The 22,478-nt window shown below is 39.1% G+C and overlaps 1 protein-coding gene across 3 annotated transcripts; it reads right to left on the bottom strand.

Moving 5' to 3' along the window:
- Nucleotides 1-5,965: 5,965 nt before the first annotated feature.
- ascc1 (activating signal cointegrator 1 complex subunit 1) lies at nt 5,966-22,478 on the bottom strand. Of its 3 annotated transcripts, XM_063003672.1 has the most exons (11): nt 22,383-22,476; nt 22,193-22,271; nt 20,526-20,658; nt 19,758-19,857; nt 19,553-19,650; nt 19,133-19,311; nt 17,057-17,190; nt 16,426-16,545; nt 15,130-15,254; nt 9,218-9,291; nt 5,966-6,378 (listed from the first exon to the last, which is right to left on the bottom strand). In XM_063003672.1, the coding sequence occupies exons 3-11, from the start codon at nt 20,641-20,643 to the stop codon at nt 6,262-6,264; spliced, it is 1,065 nt and encodes a 354-aa protein (XP_062859742.1). In that variant the 5' UTR covers nt 20,644-20,658; nt 22,193-22,271; nt 22,383-22,476; the 3' UTR covers nt 5,966-6,261. The 3 variants fall into 3 exon arrangements, with proteins under 3 accessions (XP_062859742.1, XP_062859741.1, XP_062859743.1); XM_063003671.1 differs by lacking the exon at nt 22,193-22,271 and having other exon boundaries at nt 22,383-22,478; XM_063003673.1 differs by lacking the exon at nt 22,193-22,271 and having other exon boundaries at nt 22,387-22,478.

Genomic DNA, 22,478 nt, shown 5'->3' with positions numbered 1-22,478 from the left:
GGGTACAATTCTCTCATACTGGCCACTGGATATTCAACATGGCACCTCATGGCAAAGAACTCTCTGAGGATGTGAGAAATAGAATTGTTGCTCTCCACAAAGATGGCCTGGGCTATAAGAAGATTGCTAACACCCTGAAACTGAGCTACAGCATGGTGGCCAAGGTCATACAGCGGTTTTCCAGGACAGGTTCCACTCGGAACAGGCTTCGCCAGGGTCGACCAAAGAAGTTGAGTTCACGTGTTCGGCGTCATATCCAGAGGTTGGCTTTAAAAAATAGACACGAGTGCTGCCAGCATTGCTGCAGAGGTTGAAGACGTGGGAGGTCAGCCTGTCAGTGCTCAGACCATACGCCGCACACTGCATCAACTCGGTCTGCATGGTCGTCATCCCAGAAGGAAGCTGACGCACAAGAAAGCCCGCAAACAGTTTGCTGAAGACAAGCAGTCCAAGAACATGGATTACTGGAATGCCCTGTGGTCTGACGAGACCAAGATAAACTTGTTTGGCTCAGATGGTGTCCAGCATGTGTGGCGGCACCCTGGTGAGAAGTACCAAGACAACTGTATTTTGCCTACAGTCAAGCATGGTGGTGGTAGCATCATGGTCTTGGGCTGCATGAGTGTTGCTGGCACTGGGGAGCTGCAGTTCATTGAGGGAAACATGAATTCCAACATGTACTGTGACATTCTGAAACAGAGCATGATCCCCTCCCTTCGTAAACTGGGCCTCATGGCAGTTTTCCAACAGGATAACGACCCCAAACACAACCTCCAAGATGACAACTGCCTTGCTGAGGAAGCTGAAGGTAAAGGTGATGGACTAAACCCAATTGAGCACCTGTGGCACATCCTCAAGTGGAAGGTGGAGGAGTTCAAGGTGTCTAACATCCACCAGCTCCGTGATGTCATCATGGAGGAGTGGAAGAGGATTCCAGTAGCAACCTGTGCAGCTCTGGTGAATTCCATGCCCAGGAGGGTTAAGGCAGTGCTGGATAATAATGGTGGTCACACAAAATATTGACACTTTGGGCACAATTTGGACATGTTCACTGTGGGGTGTACTCACTTATGTTGCCAGCCATTTAGACATTAATGGCTGTGTGTTGAGTTATTTTCAGAAGACAGTAAATCTACACTGCTATACAAGCTGTACACTGACTACTCTAAGTTATATCCAAGTTTTATTTCTATAGTGTTGTCCCATGAAAAGATATAATAAAATATTTGCAGAAATGTGAGGGGTGTACTCACTTTTGTGATACACTGTATATCGTATATAATTAGGCGTCTTTTCCAGGGACTTGACCAGTGTCCTCTCAATGGCCAGCAAATAGCTGTCAATCAAAACTGGATTCAGCCTTTCGACTGATCCTCCAATCATCTTGCAGAAGCTCCGCGTCCAGACCCGCCCACAGCTCCATTCACCCCCAGAGACGCTCAGCGTCCAGGGGCGGGACAAAATCGTGGCATTTATCCAATGACCGGCGAGTTTCGAAGCAATGAAAAAAACGTTCCATGCAGTCCCATTGAAGTGAATAGACGCTCAGCTTCTGCGGGCAAATGCATTGACGCTACGGGAATGTATGAGAAGTTAACAAACTCGAGTCAGTCGATTTGTGATGAGTAGCTGATTCTGAACGAACTCGTCTTCGAGATGAACGTGTTCCAACGCATTTGTAGTCAATGAAATGTTAACACAACTGTACATATTTGACCATTTAATTTTTGACATTTTAGGGGAAGCTGAGCTTCCCTTGCAGTCTTAGAGAAATCGCCACTGCCAAAATCATTATTGCCATTATGACATAGTATATATACTAAGATAGACGAAAGAGGCATTTAGTGAATCTCCCATGTCTTCGTTTGTGAGCAGTAAAGAGGCTTTTGTGGGGGCTAACCCCACTCTGTGTTTTTCAGAATATGTATTATCAGTTTTACAATAACTTGCTCTGATCACATTGTTTCAACATTTGTTTGTGTTCTTTTCACCTTTTTTGCAAAAACACTGAGTAAAGGTTTTGTGCACTTCCTGTGCCAGGACTTAAAACAAACTACATTCGATGAATCACATTTATTTAATTTCTTCCTTTACAACAGCTTTATCGTTAGATGTGAAAAAGCTTTTCTCTGATTGTAAAACTGTTATGATAATAGTTACACACCAACCATACATTTGTAAAACCAGTGATAACATTAAATAATAATAAAACAATTAGTGAAATTTGCATACATCCAGTTTACTATCAGATTTCACCACATGCAACTTTGATGAACAAGGGCCACTGTTTTTCTACTCCTATTAGCTTTGTACTGTACATCTTTCAGAGGTGTGAATTTGAGAAGCCTTTTGTTTGATCTCAGCATTTAGTTACATGCCAGCACCAAGCTGCTCAACCAGAGAACCTGACAAGGCTCCTTTCTTTGCTGACTACTGTTTCTATAGATTACTGCAATGATTGACTTTTCCTTAATTACTCAGACCACATCTTTAATGCTGATGCTGATCTCTGCACTTCTGTGCATCACTAATGTGCTGATAGATTAACATCCGGGGTGAAAACCTTACGAGACTCAGAATGCTCAACTTTATTGTTTCCTCCAGTCTGGCAAATACACTAAAACCTCAGGCCTTCAAACATCCTCTTTAACAGGGGTGTGATGGGCCCAGGTCCTATCCGGAAACACTGGGTGCAAGGCAGAAACACACACTGGAAGTGCAGCAATTCACAGCAGAGCCTCATTCACTTACGTCAATTACATCAATATACCTACAGGCATATATTGGGAGGTCAGAGAACATCTAAAAGAAACCTGTACCACAAATCTATACTACCAGGCAAGCAGCAAAAAAAAATATCTCCAATAACACGCAGGCTACAAAACGAATCCTCAGTTACAGTGCAGAATCAAAACAGCAGATGTTTTCTATGTTCAATTTCCAGCAGAACCAAAGCGTAAGCCTACAGCAACGAAAGCTCATTAATCACGACCTGTTGGAGAAGACGCGAGATCAGGCTGAATCCTCTTGGGGTGAGAGCAAGCAGCCTCAGGAGAAGAAGTGCTGACTAATTAAGCAGACAAAGCAATTGAGACTGAACATGAGAGAGATGAAAGAAATGAAGACGAGACAGCAGGCAGAACAGCTCTTCATCCAGCACAATTCAAATGTCAGGCTGAATTTGAAAGACAACATTATTGTAACAATGCAAAAAAAACCCACATTGATATAGTTATAAGTGTCTGGCAAAACATTATTAAATGTTCATGTGATATACAGCAATTATATTTACAAAATAACAAAGACTATTACAAAATATTAGTCTGATGAAGATAATAGGGCTAAAATTATTTTAGGAATGCTGACATACAAATCCAAAATGGTTTGTTATGCAAAGTTAGAGCATTATTTACAAAGAAAATCTTCCAGCTCTTTTAGAAAACATTATCTGGAATCTGTACAATTGCCACATGATTGCTTTCTTTTATATGAACATGCAAACAATTGAACCTAATCATTTTCTCTAGATGGCGCCCATACATTTATGAATCCCCAGTTGTACTGTTAGAAGCAAACAGTATGTTTAACCCAAACTGTAGTCCTGCTACATTATTATTTATAAATATGATGAATGTTGACTAATCAAACAGTTAACTCTTTTATTATTGCACAGCAATTCATGTTTCCAAATAGCAGCACTGTCAATCTTACAAGTTGCTATTTCTGTTGAGAAAGGTATACGTTTATTACCAACATATCCCTTTGTTTATGTACATGAACAAGTACCACAAGACTTGATTTTTCAGGTGTTGTTAAAGATACATGATTGATGAAATGTGGTAAATAATAGTAACCTTTTGCACACATGTAATAGCACATACACTATGTTGCCAAAAGTATTCACTCACCAATCCAGTCATTTAATTCAGGTGTTCCAATCACTTCCATGGCCACAGGTGTATAAAACCAAGCACCTGGGCATGCAAACATTAGTGAAAGAATGGGTCGCTCTCAGGAGCTCAGTGAATTCCAGAGTGGTACCGTGATAGGATGCCACCTGTGCAACAAGTCCAGTCGTGAAATTTCCTCGCTACTAAATATTCAAGTCAACTGTCAATGGTATTATAACTGCATTGTGCCAAGTGTAAAGTTTGCTGGAGGGGGGATTATAGTGTGGGGTTGTTTTTCAGGAGTTGGGCTCGGCCCCTTAGTTCCAGTGAAAGAGATTTTGGAAAATTTTATGCTCTTAACTTTGTGAGAACAGTTTGGGGATGGTCCCCTCCTGTTCCAACATGACTGCGCACCAGTGCACAAAGCAAGGTCCATAAAGACATGGATGAGGGAGTCTGGTGTGGAAGAACTTGACTGGCCTGCACAGAGTCCTGACCTTAACCTGATAGAACACCTTTGGGATGAATTAAAGTGGAGACTGTGAGCCAGGCCTTCTCGTCCAACATCAGTGTCTGACCTTACAAATACGCTTCTGGAAGAATGGTCAAAAATTCCCATAAACACACTCCTAAACCTTGTGGAAAGCCTTAACAAACCACCCGCAACTACTGCCTTGGTTCTCATCTTTTTATATACTATAAATGATGACCGTGCCGTGAATGAGTCTCTTCTGATATACAGTGAACCAGATACATTTTAGAATGAAGGCTGAGATGATGACAGACTTCACGCAGCAGAAAGAAATGTCATTAGATTAAAGCTCTATAATGCCCCCTTCTGGCCTCTGTTGATACAGAGATTTATTTTTCTGATAGCTTTCTCTAAATCAGGTTTTTTTTAAAACTTTTTTTAAGCGACCCAGGCAACACAATGCATTTTACTCTCTTTAAGATGTAATATTAAGCCTCCACAAGGAGTCGTTCACGTACAAGTTTATTTAATTATTATTAATTAAACCCCTTAGGGTTTGAAAATCCCTGCTCTAAAGGACTAAGCAGATTCATAGAGAAAGCAGTAAGCAATACTGCTGCTCCTGCAATACAAATACCAGTAAAACACACACCAACTTATTACTATGTCCATGTCACTGCAGAGCTGAGAATGGCTTACCATCCAAATAACATATGTTCAGTGGGGGTCTCTTTCGACCGATAAATGGAGTACAGGGGAGTGAAAAACTGCTAGATCTGAGCTCTACAACTCAGATGGTCAGGCACCTCCATAGTATGATCGGCTATGTCTAAGGGAAGGCGGGCGAAAGTGATTTTTCATTGCTGCTGCAACTGAGGCCTCACAGAGATAGGAAATAATGAAGATTAGTGTGTGACTCTCTCTACACAGTACAGAATCCTGTGTGAACCTGTCTTGTGCAGGTGAAAAGAAGCAGTTGGCAATGGCATACATGTCAGAGGAGGTGTGTTTTAGGTTAGACTCTCCTCAGTCAAGGCAGGGGGGTTTGCAGCAGTAGAGGTGTTATTACTGGGTAATTGGATACAACTAGACGGAAAGGGAAAGAGCATAAAAAAGAATTCAAATAATAATAAAAAGTCATTACAATTACTTTGGCTGTCTGCTGTTACTGGATAACAGGAGGACGTGTGTGTGTGTGTTTCATATCTGTTTTGTTACATTTAATGAGGGTTCAGATGAAGAGAGGTACATACACCCAATTTATTCTCTTTTTAGAAATCAAAAAATAACAAAAATGTGCTAAACTATTTACTACTATATAAAGACTGTTTTCATTCATCTGTTTATTTTAAAGAACCGCTTCATCCCAGTTAGCCTTGCGGACTCAAAAACACTGGGCAGGGTGCCAATTAATAGTAGGGAAACAAACACTCACACATTTCCTCAGTCATTCAGAACCAACGGGCAATTCAGAATAAGCCTATCCAACTTCAACCAAAAAAAAGGGTCCCCTGAAGGAACGTTGCTGTGTGGCACTCACTCTACCAGCTGTGCCACCATGCTATCTAGACTACTATTTTAAGACACATTTTGCAAAGCAATGTTTTTGATGTGATAAACCTTTATTCACAACAGCAGAACTCTTTACTGTAAACCTAATGATGTGTCAGATAGGTAACCAGTAGGTTGGTGAAGTCACGTTTTTGACGTATTTAACTGAATTATTGCAGCTACTACTGCACTCGATAAACGACCAGAATGATTAGTCCATGAAGCAGTTTTAGCAGTTCCATACCCACAATAGTGGAAAATGCACTCGCTGTAATAAAGAATACTCACTATGAGTTTATCTTATTCTTTAGATTGTGCTTGTGAGTGTGTATTCACAGGTAAGGCTGGTCAAGAGAAAGTCACATGACCAGCAGATGAGTAGTATCCTGTACAGTCTGAAGAGTATCTCTGAGAGAGTTGTACTGAATCCAGCTGACATTCTCCAAAATCGAAGTCCCCAAACATCTAAAAAAAAAAAAAAAAAAGAAGACAGAAAAAAGGTACTGGATTTATAATCAGACGTTTACTGGTTAAATGTCCACCACTGAGCAAGGCCCTTAAGTCATTTTTGATAAAATTATGTACTACATGGCGTAAATGTAAAAAATGTAATGGCTACACTGTATTACTTATGTATGCAGAGAGTCTTATTAAAATTAATGGATATTTTTATTACTTCTCTCCTTCAGAGCCTTAAATAGTAAATTATTCTGACAAGTCAAATAAAACAGTGATATAACTGTATTACATGAACAATCAAATGAATTATCTTATATTCATTTGCAAATTAAAGTCAAGATTCATTAGAAAGTGCTACCAAAAATGAAATATGATGAAGTAATGTATTTACCACCAGCAGGAGGCATAAATAAATGTTTAAGCCAATGTAATGGCAGGGGTTTTAAATAAAATGTTTTATTTTCTTAAAACCATTAGTGAAAAAAAATACATGGAGAACTGGACTGATTCATGTCAAAAACAATAAACATGAATAACTAAATATTGCTGTCTTAAGTGTACAGTAGCACTGATATATCTGGTGTTATTTCAAGTGCAGGCAGACCTACTGTTGTTTATTAGTATAAATACAGAATGTAGACACTGGAAATTTAAAAAGTATTATGAAAATATGAGCCTCTTATTCTCATTAGCACACAGAGTCCCTTTTTAAAATTCTTACCCTATTTTCTCCTAATTGTCAGTAATTTCCACTAACTGGCACTGGCTGAATCTTACCTATTGCACAACAAGGACTTGCATATTCCTTCTTGGACACATTCATGGCTTTTTTTTTTTAACTGCAGCTTGAAGGACATAAGGAAGGGTACTACATAAGCTCAAAACTATTTACATTTGATCACAATGTATCATTTCTGCTGGAGCATGTTAAAGAAAAAAACTAAAGCAGACACTGGACATTAAACAATTATACTTTGTTTTCTAATTAAAGTATTTTTCTAATAATTGTTATTCTTAGTTGCAGATTTAAGTTAAAACACAATTATAGAAGGATTTTTTAAATCAAAATTTAGTTAATTGCATAAAAAATGAGCATTTTTAATTTTAATATCACATGTTCACAGTAGAAAATGTGTGTGGAAGACAATTCTAATTCCATTCAAGTCTAATGATTTGTGATAGGTCCGATTCTGTAAGTATTGGTATCAGGCAGATACTAACTTAACATCTTATCCAACTGCAAATGGACAGAAATGCATGAATGTTTGGCATTTATTACTTTATTCAACATCCAGTTGATGTTATCCAACCACGCAGTTAATGGATGTGTGTTTACTATTCATGATAAAAAACATCTTAATTCGAATTGAAAATCATCAAAATGTGGTTTATACATGAACACTTGAGTAATCAGATAACTGATCGTATTATACAATAATCCATCACTGGGCACCACTCACCCATTTATTTAAATAATATAAATAATAAATCACAATTGAGGGTGATCAGTCTATGTACGTTTTTAAGGGGTGTAAGGGGAACAGAGTGCCTGGAGATAGCACACATGATTGTGAGAAGAACATGCCACAAACCTTTAACAAGATCTTCAGAACTGAAATAAAACAGCCCACACTCCTATTTCACACTCACTACAAAATAAGTAAGTCATGCCCCAAGCACTGGAGCAGGATCCTGGATTAAATAGCACAACACAAACAACTTAAATGACTATAAAGATTTCTTAGAAAGCTCTATTAAAAGGAACTTTGGTTCTGGTAAATGTGAGAATGGCATTTGTACATTATGTCCTTGTTGGGAACCAAACAAACAAGTTGTAATTCATGTGCTACCAAGAGGGGGCATTGCAAACACATGCTATATAACGGTACCGTCACACAGAAACAGGTTCCTCTGCTCTATGTTTGTTAATATTAAAGGAGATGGGGATGAAGACTGTGCCTAAAGTAATAACATATCCAAATTAAAACTCATGATCAACCTCATCTAGCTGAACAGTTCTGTATGTGCAGCAAAACAAGCAGGAGCAATGTTACAATGACCTGCTTTAAAATATCAGGGTTTATTTATGAGAATTTTAACATCTTGTTTTACATTCATGACAAAACAGGTAGTTACAGGTGACATATGATTCATCAGTTCAAGTTTAAAGTCATAAACCATCACGGCTAATTTTGTATTTCCAATTCACCTCACTTGCATGTCTTTGGAGTGTGAGAGGAAACCTGAGCTCCAGGAAGAAACCTACACAGAAAGCACCCAGGCTGTTCCACCTGGGAATTAAACCCAGGGTCCAGGCCACCATGCCACCCTAAAATATTAGGGTGAACAATAGATGAATGTAACTATAGCCTCCATATCAGGAACAAAAAATCTTTAAATGGTCCAAAATTCGGACCTTAATCGTATCAAAAATATGTGGACAGTACTGCGAGTTCAAGTCCATGCCAGAATCCCAACTAACTGGGTTAGGATTTCATAACTTTACTGTGGTTTTGTTATTGCTGTTTGTTTTTTATATGGGGTGCAAGTAGTAGTGCACCCAGTGCCAGACACAAACCAGTATAAATTGGGAGGGTTGCATCAGAAAGGGAATCCTGGGTAAAAAAAAATGTCTAGATCAGTGAAGTCCCAGGTTAACAATGACTGCCATTAATACTGCTGACTAGCAGGGGACTGGTGAAAAGTTTGCAACTGTTAGGCCAATAAAAAGCAGAAGATGACGGGGGAAGGAATGTTAGGATGTTCAGGACAAGGCAAAACAACCCCTAACATGAGCAGCCAGTGGAAAAAGCAGTAGTTAAGTTAAACAGTTCTCAGTTCTCACCTCCAAAATGTTTCTGGCATCAAAAGCTTCTCGATCTTTTACGTTCTGCCTTCTTGGACCTGCTTTATCATCCACTGAAAAACAAAAGGTCACAGAACATTAATGAAATGATTTGCCTCCACAGCACTCCATCACTGTTTCTATTGCACTTTCTGTATAATATACACTATATGGCCAAAAGTATGTGGACACCCCTCCTAAACTATTTAAGTCTAGGTGTTAAGGATAACCTAATAATCTGTGCCAGTACTCTGATTCCGTGCGCTAAGCAAGGTCCATAAAGGCGACCTTGGTTTGATGGTGATGTGGAGACGATAAAGTGGCCTCACATGGGCAGAGACCTGGCTTCAACCCCAATAAACACATTTTAAATAAACTGGAATACTGATTGCAAGCCAGGTCGCTAACATCGGTGCCTGACCTCACAAATGCTTTTTTTTCCACTTGTTCTGTTTCTCATGGGCCTGACATATGATATACTATATGGCTAAAAGTATATGGACACATAACCATGAGCTAGTCTGACATCTTATTTCAAAACCATGGGCATAAGTATAGTGTTGGACCTCACTTTGTGGATGTATGTCACAGCCTACTCTGTTCTATGAAGGCTTTCCCCATCATTTTAAAGTGAAGTGTGAAATTTGTGCCCATGAAAAAGGAGAGCTTTTGATGCTGGACAAAAAGGTTTGTCTCGCAACTGATGTTTTGTTTTCTTCCTAAAGTGTTCAGTAGCGCTAAAGTCAAAACAACCTCTGAGTCAATGTCAGCAAGAAGAAAGAAATAAATGTGGACATCAGAAAACTATGGATGAGGAAACGAGCTCCTTCAAACATCAACAGTGTTGTTGTGGAAAGAGTCAGCAGGGAGTTTCATGTTTCTCACTGTGCACATCACTGATGGTCTCTGGCATGGACTTGATCTCTCAGTACTGTCCACATATTTTTTGTCCACATTCATCTATTGATTACCCTGATATTTTAGGGGGAACAGCCTAGGGCTTTTCTGTGTGGAGTTTGCATGTTCTCCCTCCATCTGTGTGGGTTTCCTTCGGGAGCTCAGGTTTTCTCCCACAGTCCAAAGACATGCAAGTGAGGTGAATTGGAAATACTAAATTAGCCGTGATGGTTTATGACATAAAATCAAAACAACCTCTGACTCAATGTCAGCAAGAAGAAATAAATAAATGTGGACATCAGAAAACTATGGATGAGGAAACACGCTCCTTCAAACATCAACAGTGTTGTCATGGAAAGAGTCAGCAGGGAGTTTCATGTTTCTCACTGTGCACATCACTGATGGTCTCACATAAACAGCTTGCACAGATGTGATCAATAGATCTGCCCATCACAGACTGCAAAGGCTTAGGAAGTTTGGCCAAGTCCCTAATATTCTCAGCAACTTCTACTGATGCATGATTGAGAGCATCCTGAGTGGTTGCATCACCACTTGGAATGGCAGTTGCTTCGTCACCAACCGTTCAGCTTGTCAGAGCGGTGAGAATGGCTGAATGCTATACAGGCATCACATTACCCAGTCCTAGGATAGCACACCAAATTCCACTCTGTTCAAGTAGTCAAAAAACACTTTTTGTAGCCGCTCAGGTGGTGCAGTGGTAAAGTACGCTAGCTCACCAGAGTTGGGGTTTCGAATACATCGTATTGAATCTCAGCTCTGCCTTTCCGACTAGGCTGGGCGGCAGTATGAACAATGATTGGCTGTTGTTCTTAGGGGTAAGAAAGTCGGATCATAGGTCCTCATAACTGGTGCGACTGCGGTCCCTGCTGATGGCGCCTGCACAGGGCTGAGAAATAATGCTGATGGGGGTGTGGCCCTCCATGCACAGTGCCTGTCAAGTGTATGAACTCGACTCGTGCAGGTGAAAAATGAACTATCTGTACTGACTGTGCGTACCGGAGGGGGCGCATGTCAGTTGAGAGGCGTCCTCAGTCAGCGGCGAGGGGTCGAATCAGTAAAGAGGACGCATTCAGGGTAATTGGACATGGCTAGACTGGGGGATAAAAAAAAAGGGGGAAAAAGAGGGGGAAAAAATATAAATAATAATAATAAAAAAAAAATTAAAAAAAAAACTTTTTGCTTTAGCTTGAGTATAACTAAGGCCCTACCTAATGAGCCATTTCCCGTGTAATATGTAATTTGTTGTGAAATTCAAAATTCATTTGAGTAGCATTCAAGTATCTCACGTCTACTGGTTAATCTGAACTATGAGGCGGTCCTAACAATCCTACAGCAATTCACCTAGCAATCGGTTAAAAACACTACTTGGGTAACTGTTTTTGGAAAACTCCCAACCAATTCCATGGACATGTGTGGGGGGTGTTTGTTTGTTTGTTTATTAGGATTTTAACGTCATGTTTTACACTTTGGTTACATTCATGACAGGAACGGTAGTTACTCATTACACAAGATACATCAGTTCACAAGGTTATATCAAACACAGTGATGGACAATTTAGTATCTCCAATTCACCTCACTTGCATGTCTATGGACTGTGGGAGGAAACCCACGCGGACATGGGGAGAACATGCAAACTCCACACAGAAAGGACCCGGACTGCTCCACCTGGGGATCGAACGGGTGTGTGTGTAAAAACACGGATGAGTAATTTAGCGTTTGAGACAAAGCCTTGCACCATCGCTGGATGTTTTAGGTTTATATTCAACTGTCAAGGATAAGTTGTGCTGTGTATTGTAGCTTCCTTTTATTCTATCATTCAATTTATGAGTAAAATGTGTCACTTTTCTTTAAAAATCCTTGAATCTGTGATTTTTAAAAAACAAGGTCTGTGAAGCACCTTTTCCACTGAATTTAGGAGGGCCCCAAGTAAAACGCATGCCAGTAAAAGAGTAGCATGCTGGGGTTGAGAAACAGGTAGTTTACCTACCTGGAATAGGTTGTTTACTCTCCAAAATTGAAAATCATACCATCTCCTGTCACCTGATTACCAACACAATCACAACCACAACAACAACAACAACTACAAATGAACAGAACAAGATTCTCATCGAGACTGAGTGCAGCATCAGAGCTGGTAAAGAGGACTCGAATTTCTTCAGCAAATACTGTGGAAGCAAGTGCTTTACTGCACAGCTGGAAAACTCCCATTCACTGTGACTCAATGAACACATTGTTAGCAGAACTGAAAACACCACCACTCACTCACCATTAGACATACTGACTCTTCAAATGAACAGAAGCTAAGGCAGCAGCTTTACAATGAACATTGTATAAAAGCAATGTTCCAGGACCAAATAACCTGTAGAGCAAGCTGACGGCAACAGTGGCAAGAAAAAATATTACAAGGAAGAAACCTTGAGAGGAACAAAACTCAACAAGGACCCATTCTCCTTGGATGGCCAACAGAATAAATTGTATGAAATAGAATTAGACTACAGATTTAAGTTATTCGTAGAACTCTTGACACGGTGACGATGGTTGATAATTTTTATTTCTTTTCGGCTCCACCCATATTTAGGGGGCGCACAGTGGATCATTTTGATCTACATTAGTTTTTAAGCCGAATGCCCCTCAAAGCACAACCGTTTTAAGTGCATTTTAAGTCAAGAGCACTTCCAACCTTTCAGTTGATAGCTCAAAGTTCTACCCATTAGGCTACCACTGTCCCTATAAGATACCAGTACAAAAATTTCACTCATGCCGCTCAGGTGGCGCAGCGGTAAAGTACACTAGCTCACCAGAGTTGGGTTTCTAGATACATCGTATCGAAACTCAGCTCTGCCTTTCTGACTGGGTTGGGTGGGTAGGGGTAGAAGTCGGAGCATAGGTCCTCATAACTGGTACAACTGCAGCCCCTGCTGGTTGACTGACGGCGCCTGCACAGGGCTGAGGAATAACATTGAGAGGGGTGTGACCCTCCGTCTCTCGGTGTATGAACTTGACTCGTGCGGGTGAAAAATGCAGGCTGTACTGATTGCGTGCCGGAGGGGGCGCAAGTCAGTTGAGTGGCATCCTCAGTCAGCTGCAAGTGGTCGAATCAGTATAGATGACAAAATCAGGGTAATTGGACATGACTAGAATAGGGATAAAAATTGGGGGGGGGGGAAATAGATAATAAAAAAAAAAAAAAAAAAGTTCACTCATGTCTGTCTGTGTAAAATCTTCACTAATGTAATGTTGTTGCTGTTAGCTAGCTAGCCTGCAGTAATGTCAAATTATCTGTTCATGTTGAAGTATAAAAATTGACTACTACTAAAAATTTATTATTTTTGTTTACACAGGCTAAAGGCTTTAGGGATACTTAAAGCCATACAAATCAAAGTAATTGTACAAGTGTCAGGATGGGTGTATAAAGGTAATGATGAGATGATATTTAGAACAGACTGTACAATGAGATTATAGCAAATTAGAACATACAGTCTGTCCACACGATTCTGTCAGATCAGGTATCAGCTGGGTGATAAGATCAGTGCCACAGGGACAACAAACTAGTTTTCTAAAATCCAGGAATCAAGACTGACTCTTTAGTGTGTGTGTGTGTGTGTGTGTGTGTGTGTGTGTGTGTGTGTGTGTGTGTGTGTGTGTGTGTGTGTGTGTGTGTGTGTGTTACAAAGAGAGAGGGAGAAACTTTGTAACACTGCCAAATACTGACATACTGCTACACAGTTGTTCTAAAGGGTGTCCCTAAAGTCTGGACATATAGGAAATATCCCTAACTATAAATAACTATACATTTACTAATATACACACACATACATATTGCATCACAAATAGTGAAAAACACATTGAAGATGTTATTGATTAATATTCTAATGAAATTAAATGTTGTTGAAAAATCTATTGACATTTATTAAAAATATGCATTTGCCTATGTGTTCAGACTTTAGAGACACCCTGTAAATTAAGTTTATTGTGGGTTTTTTTTTTTTTTTTTTAATCTGCCAAAAAATTTGAATCCATTTATATATGTGCTTAGACAGAAATTATTTATACCTACACCTGGGAACCTCTAAATCCATATAAATAGGGGTTGTTTGACTGCACCCATTAATCTAAGCCACAATCATTTCAATGGAAAATATTAATCAATAAACAGACAGTTTAAAACAGTTTTAGTATAGACATTCAATTATTTATCTAGCTTTCATAATAATATACACCTGGAATTTATTACAAAGCATCACACACTATAAGAAACCACACAATCTGCTCAGTCAAAAGCACAAGTATTATAATGGAAGCGTATAAAAAGCTCTGTACAGCTTAAAGTCGTGTCACTTAAAAAAAAGATTGCCTCAAAGTTTGTGGACGCATTAGGATGCTCGAGCAGGACAGTGACCCAAAACATTAAAACTGCTAATTAATTTTTTATTTCATTCTCACCAACCGCTTTATCAAACTGTATCAGGTCTGTGCTGGGCTCAGCTTTATCAGGAAACACTGGATGGAAAGCCGGAATACACTGGACAGGAGCCAGTCCATCGCAGGCTTTGGCCATCCCCACATCAGACATAGCCAATCATGATTGTGTACATGCCTGAGCAGCTGATAGCACCGCTGACATCCAGGTTTAGAAAGCCAGCGTAATAGACTGGTTAAAATGGTTATCAGTTTTTGGAATGACCAAAGTCCTTACCCTAATTCTATTGAGAATATGTGGACTGCACTGTAAAGTCTAGGCTATGCAAAAAAAAAACCAGCAAATTAAACTTGGTTAAACTCTTAAAACAATACTGCCTTGTAGAGTGGCCAAAAACATACACACAATCCTACCATAAGCTTGTCAATACCATAAACTAAAATAACAGCCTTAACCTTAACGGTATTCTCACTGACAGGCAGACTGGGTGATAGTTCTCAGTATCTGCTCTTTACCACAGTATGTATGACATATGACTTGTTTGCTATGCATGCATTAACTGCACAGTATGTACCTGACTGATCCTTCCTGAACAGCGTGTTCATAACAGTGGCATGAAGTTTCACTCTCTCCCACTCTCTCACCATCAGCCCTGATGCTACGAAACTCTCCACTAGCATGTCTGCTATCTGCTGCAACCTGCACACACACAAGAATGTACATGTTAACACAGACTACTGTACGCAGATTTAATCAACTTTTCTAAAAACATATAGTAGCTTTATGGATTTGACATTTTAACTCTTACTCTTATTTATAACAACAACATGTAAACAATCTTTAAGAAAGAACACAAACCTTTAAGCAAGATTTTTTTCTATATTACTGTTATATTATACCATTACATACCACATTTATAGGAAATTTATTAGAGCTTTGATTGTGCGTAAACAGAGTTTTTCAGCAAATGCAATTTCTTCTTTAATTGCAATCTGCAATGAGTCTTTTACATCACTTTTAATTAATTTTGGCCCACTCTTCTTTGCAGAATCATTTTAATTCGGCTATGTTGGAGAGTTTTCAAACATAAACTGTCTGTTTAAAGTCTTGCCACAACATCTTAATAGCATTTATTTATTAGTCAGGACTTTGAATTGGCCATTCCAAAACATACATTTTGTTTATTTTGAGCCATTCAGAGATGGACGTGCTCGTGTGCTTTGAATCATTGTCCTGCAATATACACAGATCAGCCATAACATTAAAACCACCTCCTTATTTCTACACTCACTGTCCATTTTATTAGCTCCACTGACCATATAGAAGCACTTTGTAGTTCTACAATTACTGACTGTAGTCCATCTATTTCTCTACATACTTTTTTAGCCTGCTTTCACAGAAGAACAGGGTAAAAGCAGGTTAAAAAAGTATGAAGAGAAACAGATGGACTACAGTCAGTAATTGTAGAACTATAAAGTGCTTCTATATTTTAAGTGGAGCTGATAAAATGGACCGAGTGTAAAAACAAAGAGGTGGTCATAATGTTATGCCTTATCGGCGTATAACTTAATTGCACTCAAGCTTTTGGCCACAAACTTTCCGACAGAGAGCAGAATTCATGGTTCCATCAATAAAGAAAGGTTGCCCAGGTTCTACAGAAGCAAAGTAGCCTCTGTCTTTCACACCACCACCACTATGTTTGACTGTTGGTATGATGTTTGTATGGTGGAATGTAGTGTTTGCTTTAAGCAAGATGTAACAGGACCAATGCCCTCTAAAAAGTTTAACCTTTGACTAATCATTCCACAGAATATTATCCCAAAAGCACTTAATAATAATAATAATAATAATAACACCAATAATAACTTACTTGTCAGAGCCATCCAGAACGTTGACTTTGGCGTACAGGATGTCCACCATGGAGGGATCATCATTCATATACTCTATTCCTTTTACCTTCAGAGCCAAAGGCTTTCCTTCTGTTATGTCTCTGTGTGTATATACAGTGCAGACCAGGGTTTATGTCATTTTAAAGAGATTACACTTTTACTTAAGAGACAGACTTTACATTTATACTTCACCAACATTCACCTGTGGTAACAGTTCTCAGGCAGACATACTGTAATGCATTGTTTTCTGCAATATGATGATTAGACGTTGAAAAGAACTATGTATTTGGGTGTAGTTTTCCCTGAATCACTGGGTACAATTCAATAACGTCCTGGAGAGGACGCCAATCCATCACACGGCCTTGGCCATCCCCTGCCACCCCCAGACACAGCCATTCATGTCTGTATTTAAGCACCTGGCCACTTAATAGGTGTGCTAGGATCCCAGCGGCAGTAAGCTAGCATAATTTGCCGCTTTGCTGCTCGAGCACTTGCCATGTAACTTGTCATTCAATTGTAATGTATACAGAAAATTGGTCGAAATTTGATCCAAGATTAGGTCTTGGTCTACACCTTAGTCAGCGCCTCAGCGATCATGTCTCAAACATGTACCTGATAAAGCTTTGACACTGCTGTAGAAGCTCAGATGCTTGCATTACTTCTTGTTCGTTCAGAAGGGCAAGAGTTTCGATGGTGAGGTGCAGCTTAGCTGGATTTTGAAAGATACTCTCATCCACTCCCATATCCTGCAAAGAACCCAGAGATGGACTAAGATTTCGTTCATGATATATAAGCCTGCAGATAAAAGACACACCAAATTACCTGTTTATTAGTAAACAGGTTAATTGGTCTGTTGATTGGAGGTTAATAAAATTTTTTTGTTCATATTTTTCTGTTCAATTTTTATTTAATCAATCAATTATTTCTGATCAGAATATCACCGGTCTGCTGCACCACCCGAGCCCTTTATTTGTTGTTGTTTTTGTTTAAAGACAAGCAAAACACACTACATTGCAGTTTATGTTTTGAGAATACAGAATTTTTGTCCATACAAATGTAGTGTAGTCACACCATGAGAAAGTTGAATTGTGAATTGTGATCTAACCAGGAGCTAAGAGTTGAAATACAGCTATATCTGTACCACTCCTAAAAACGTACCCATCTACAGTGGGGAAAATAAGTATTTGATCCCCTGCTGATTTTGTACGTTTACCCCCTTACAAAGACTGTTTTATGGAAGGTTTATTTTAACAGAGAGAGACAGAATATCAACAAAATATCCAGAAAAAAAACATTAAATAAAGTTTATAAATTAATTTGTATTTAATTAAGGGAAATAAGTATTTGATCCCCTACAAACCAGCAAGAGTTCTGACTCCCACAGACCAGTTATGTGCCCATGAGGCACACAAATAAGTCCTGTCCCTGTATAAAAGACTCCTGTAACAGAATCAGTTTCTTCCGTTCAAATCTCTCGACCACCATGGGCAAGACCAAAGAGCTATCAAAGGACGTCAGGGACAAGATTTTAGACCTGAACAAGGCTGGAATGGGCCACAAGACCATCAGCAAGAAGCTTGGTGAGAAAGAGACCACTGTTGGTGCGATAATTCAAAAATGGAAGAAATACAAGATCACAGTCAATCACCCTCACTCTGGAGCTCCATGCAAGATCTCACCTCGTGGGGTAAGAATGATTCTGAGAAAGGTGAGGTCAGTCCAGAATTACACGGGAGGAGCTTGTCAATGATCTCAAGGGAGCTGGGAGCAGAGAAATGCTGGATATGACCCCAAGAACACCATCCCCACCGGGCATTTCTTTGCCTCCAAACACGGCGAGTGGAGTTGATGCCAAAGAGCTCAATTTTGGTCTCATCTGACCATATCACATTCTCCCAAGCTTTCTCTGAATCATTCAGGTGTTCATTGGCAAACTTCAGACGGGCCTGTACATGAGCCTTCTTGAGCAGAGGGACTTTGCGGGCACTGCAGGATCTCAATCCATTACGGCGAAGTGTGTTACTAATGGTTTTCTTGGTGACTGTGCTCCCAGCTTTCTTGAGATCATTGACAAGCTCCTCCAGTGTAATTCTGGGCTGACCTCACCTTTCTCAGAATCATTCTTACCCCACCAGGTGAGATCTTGCATGGAGCTCCAGAGTGAGGGTGATTGACTGTGATCTTGTATTTCTTCCATTTTCGAATTATCGCACCAACAGTGGTCTCTTTCTCACCAAGCTTCTTGCTGATGGTCTTGTAGCCCATTCCAGCCTTGTGCAGGTCTACAATCTTGTCCCTGACATCCTTTGATAGCTCTTTGGTCTTGCCCATGGTGGTCGAGAGATTTGAACGGAAGAAACTGATTCTGTGACAGGAGTCTTTTATACAGGGACAGGACTAATTTGTGTGCCTCATGGGCACATAACCGGTCTGTGGGAGTCAGAACTCTTGCTGGTTTGTAGGGGATCAAATACTTATTTCCCTTAATTAAATACAAATTAATTTACAAACTTTATTTAATGTTTTTTCTGGATTTTTTGTTGATATTCTGTCTCTCTCTGTTAAAATAAACCTTCCATAAAAATTATAGACTGTTCAAGTCTTTGTAAGGGGGTAAACTTACAAAATCAGCAGGGGATCAAATACTTATTTTCCCCACCGTATGTAAAAGCGAAACTTACTGCCCACCTGTGAACAGTGCTGGATTACTTTCTCTTTAAAGCGCTGAAAGCCCTCCTGAACCTGTGTCTGGTTCAGAGCAAAGGACAAAAAGTGGGTGAACGGCTGCTTCCTGCGAAAACTCTCGATCAAAACCTCAACGCGTGTTACAGCCGAAGCAACCGCTGCCTTTTGAGAACCTGTGATCACTGCAAAACCACAGAACAAACATGTTTCCATCAGAGCATAGAGAACAGCAAGAGTACATACTGTACAAACTCTAACTGACAAGACCCAACCACATTTAACACCAGACAAGCCAAAAAGCACTGAACATTCTGTGACAGGAATAGCTCAGTCTTACTTCCTGTTTTTTAGCATGTTATAACCTGATTCAAAAATGTACATTTTACCAAAAGCAATAAAAAATGTATTTAAAAACTCTCAAACCTATCTGTCCTTCGACTCCTTGTTTGGGAATGCTGATTGAAGTTTGAGTCTCTGATTCCAGGCGTTTCCGTGTCTCACCTTTCTTTCCAATTATGTACCTTAGGAAACCCCAAAATCTATCATCTAAACATTTGCTTCACTATTTATTTTTCAAGAATAAAGAATTCATGAATCTAGAAGAAAAAATATGTAAATATCTACAGACTTGTAAAGAACACTTGGGATGTCTATGGCACACCGGAAGCCCTTGTCTGTCTGCTCAATTTTATCAGAATCACAAGGTTCATCCATGCACTCATCAGTGGCTGTAAAAGAGCAAAAATCAGGATTAACATGCATCCTTGAAGTGAAGTGTTACAGAGAATAACGAATGCTGTAATTTAGACACGTCACAAATACAGTGGATTCAGAAAGTATTTAGACTACTGGATGTTTGTTGATTTGAATTTAAAAGAATAACTGCCATTTTTATCCACCAATCTTTACTTATTCATCCATAATGACAAAGTAGAAACATGACTCCACTGTATATCACTATATACTTATCAATTATAATCAAATCAAATGTCAATAAGTATAAAACAAACTGTATATTTTTCTTTTTTATTTCATTTCATTTATTTATGTTTTACTACAGCTGGGGTCGCAGTGGGTTGGGTTTTCTCGCAATGCAGTTAACTTGGGACAGAACGCCAATCCATCGCAGTGCCTCGGCCACCCCCAAAAGAGATGTTGCCAATCATGTCTTTATTTAGACGCCCAACCAACTGATAGCACAGCTGGAAATTTAAAACCTGAATCCAAGCAGTAATGGGCTAGCACAATTTACTGCTGCTCAACCCTAATGTAAATTACAGTAAATGGGAGACAAAAAAATTTATTAATATAAAAACTATTTAAACACTAAGGCGTTAAGTGTTCATATTCTATTTTTTACATGTATTAATTTGCATGTATACACAATAGGTCTAACCTTGTGTAGGGTATGAGAAAGTCTCTTCCTCTTCATCTTCATAATGCTCTTCTTTAACAGTATTTTTCCTGTAAATCCTTCCATTAATATTAATGAGCACAGGTCGCAATACATCCATAATTGTCTAGATCGCCTAAAAGAAAATAAACATTAAAAGCCATAAAAATAAATACTACATATCTCTCGTAGAGTGGAAGAGGGTCATACTCTACCTAGTCATGTAATAAAATTGTCTTATTAAAACATATGAACATTTGAGCATTGTTTTCACAATATTTAGAGATGGAGGTAAAATAAGTTAACAAATAAAACTGAAGAAATGACATTTCAGCTGCAAATTATTCAAATATTGCTAGAGAGGATTTTGGAAGAGTCTGTCTTGTTTAAACTGTAAACACTCTGTTTAGTTTGCTATTAATTGTTGAAGAAAGTGGTGTCACAGTGGCGAGATCCAAAGAGCTCTCTGAGGCTTTCAGAAGGAATGTGGTAGATGCATACTTATTCCACTGATTCCATTGCCCAATAAATAATGTCCAAGTGGAGCACATTTAAAACAACTGCCAATATGAGCAGGTCAAGGAAACACTTGCTGTAACAATCAGGGTAAGATTAAAGATTGCCAGAGAACACTTAGACAAATACCAATGTGCTTTAGCCAGACTTACTTTATTAAAATAAGGTTTAATTATTTGGGCACAGTAACAGAAGACAAGTCTGGCGTGAACCAAATATAGCACCTGGGCACAAGCGCCTCATACCAACTGTGAAGCATAGGGTAGAGATGTCATGGTTTGAGGTTTGTATCAAACTACCATGGTTTGTATCAAAGAGTTCTTGAGGAAAATGTCCAAAAACTGAAGTTGTACCATGCAACACGGCAATGACCCAAAGCATTCAAGTCAATCCACCAAGAAATGGCTCAAAACAAAGAAACAGAGACCTAAAATAGCCAAGTCAATGCTTGAATCTTAATCTTATTGAGATGCTGTGAGTGGATTTAAAAAGGGAGGAGTGAGAAAAACTTTCTCCCAGTCGATATTAGAAACTGGTAGATGGGCTGGGTATAAGAAATGTCTAATTGAGGAAGAATACAGAATACCTCTTTGTGCCGGGACATGTACTAAACCAACTTTGGCCAAACCAAAGCATCGATCACCTTAATAGCAGATTTTACTTAAATATTTACCTTGCATAGACACTTTATCTAAAAATCTTTGAACAGAATGGGCACACATTCCCATATACACACTCTCAAATCTTTTGAAAAGCCTTTTCAGAGAAGTGGAAGCAGTCAGGCCACAAATGGGGAAACAACTCCATATTAATGCTTATGGTGTATGAATAGGATGTCCAGCAAGCTTATATTCAGGTGACCACATACTTGACCATATAGTGTATACCACAAAAGATGTTAAAAAGCTAAGATAGTTCATGGAGGGTTCCTGTTGTTGTTGTTTTGTTTGTTTTTTTTAAACTTAGATTTTCGGTGTGATTTTGAATCCAGCCCTTAATAAGTTGATGATTAAATGTTCCCTTTATTTTGTGAGCAGTGGATTTCTGCTTCCTTCAGAACTAAAGCATCCTAAAGAGGGTTAAAAAGTAGAGCAGTTAACATTGTGTGTGACATGCTGACATATAAATATATAAATAAAAAACAATACCCGCACCTACAGAATACCCTGACTGTCACGTTAGCTCGCTGTTGTACTTGTGTTTATTGCTAATTGGTCGCTGGTAACTGGGTAACTACATAAACAAAATACTATGTTAGCACTCAGCAACATATAACTCCGCATCTTTTATGGTATAATTAATTACATTTACTGACATTATAGACAACAGGAGTAAGATATTTACCTACAATAGTTTCCAGCTGATAACTAGAGTTGATGTTCTTCTTGTTTTGCCGGTGATACCGATAATGGCGCACCAGCATTACTGCCACCTACTAAA

This window comes from Trichomycterus rosablanca, chromosome 10 (assembly GCF_030014385.1).
Source record: "Trichomycterus rosablanca isolate fTriRos1 chromosome 10, fTriRos1.hap1, whole genome shotgun sequence".
NCBI lineage: Eukaryota > Metazoa > Chordata > Actinopteri > Siluriformes > Trichomycteridae > Trichomycterus > Trichomycterus rosablanca.
The sequence above is the reverse complement of the archived record's forward strand: the minus strand, read 5'-3'. Positions and strand labels throughout refer to the sequence as shown.

Bases quoted from the DNA above. Each gene is read 5' to 3' on its own strand.
- ascc1 (XM_063003671.1), bottom strand. From the start codon at position 20,643: ATGGATGTATTGCGACCTGTGCTCATTAATATTAATGGAAGGATTTAC. The intron at 17,191-19,132 runs GTGGGCAGTAAG...GGTTCTTTGCAG, and splicing joins TAATCCAGCACTGTTCACAG to GATATGGGAGTGGATGAGAG. The intron at 15,255-16,425 runs GTAAGTTATTAT...GTGTGTGTGCAG, and splicing joins GTTCTGGATGGCTCTGACAA to GTTGCAGCAGATAGCAGACA.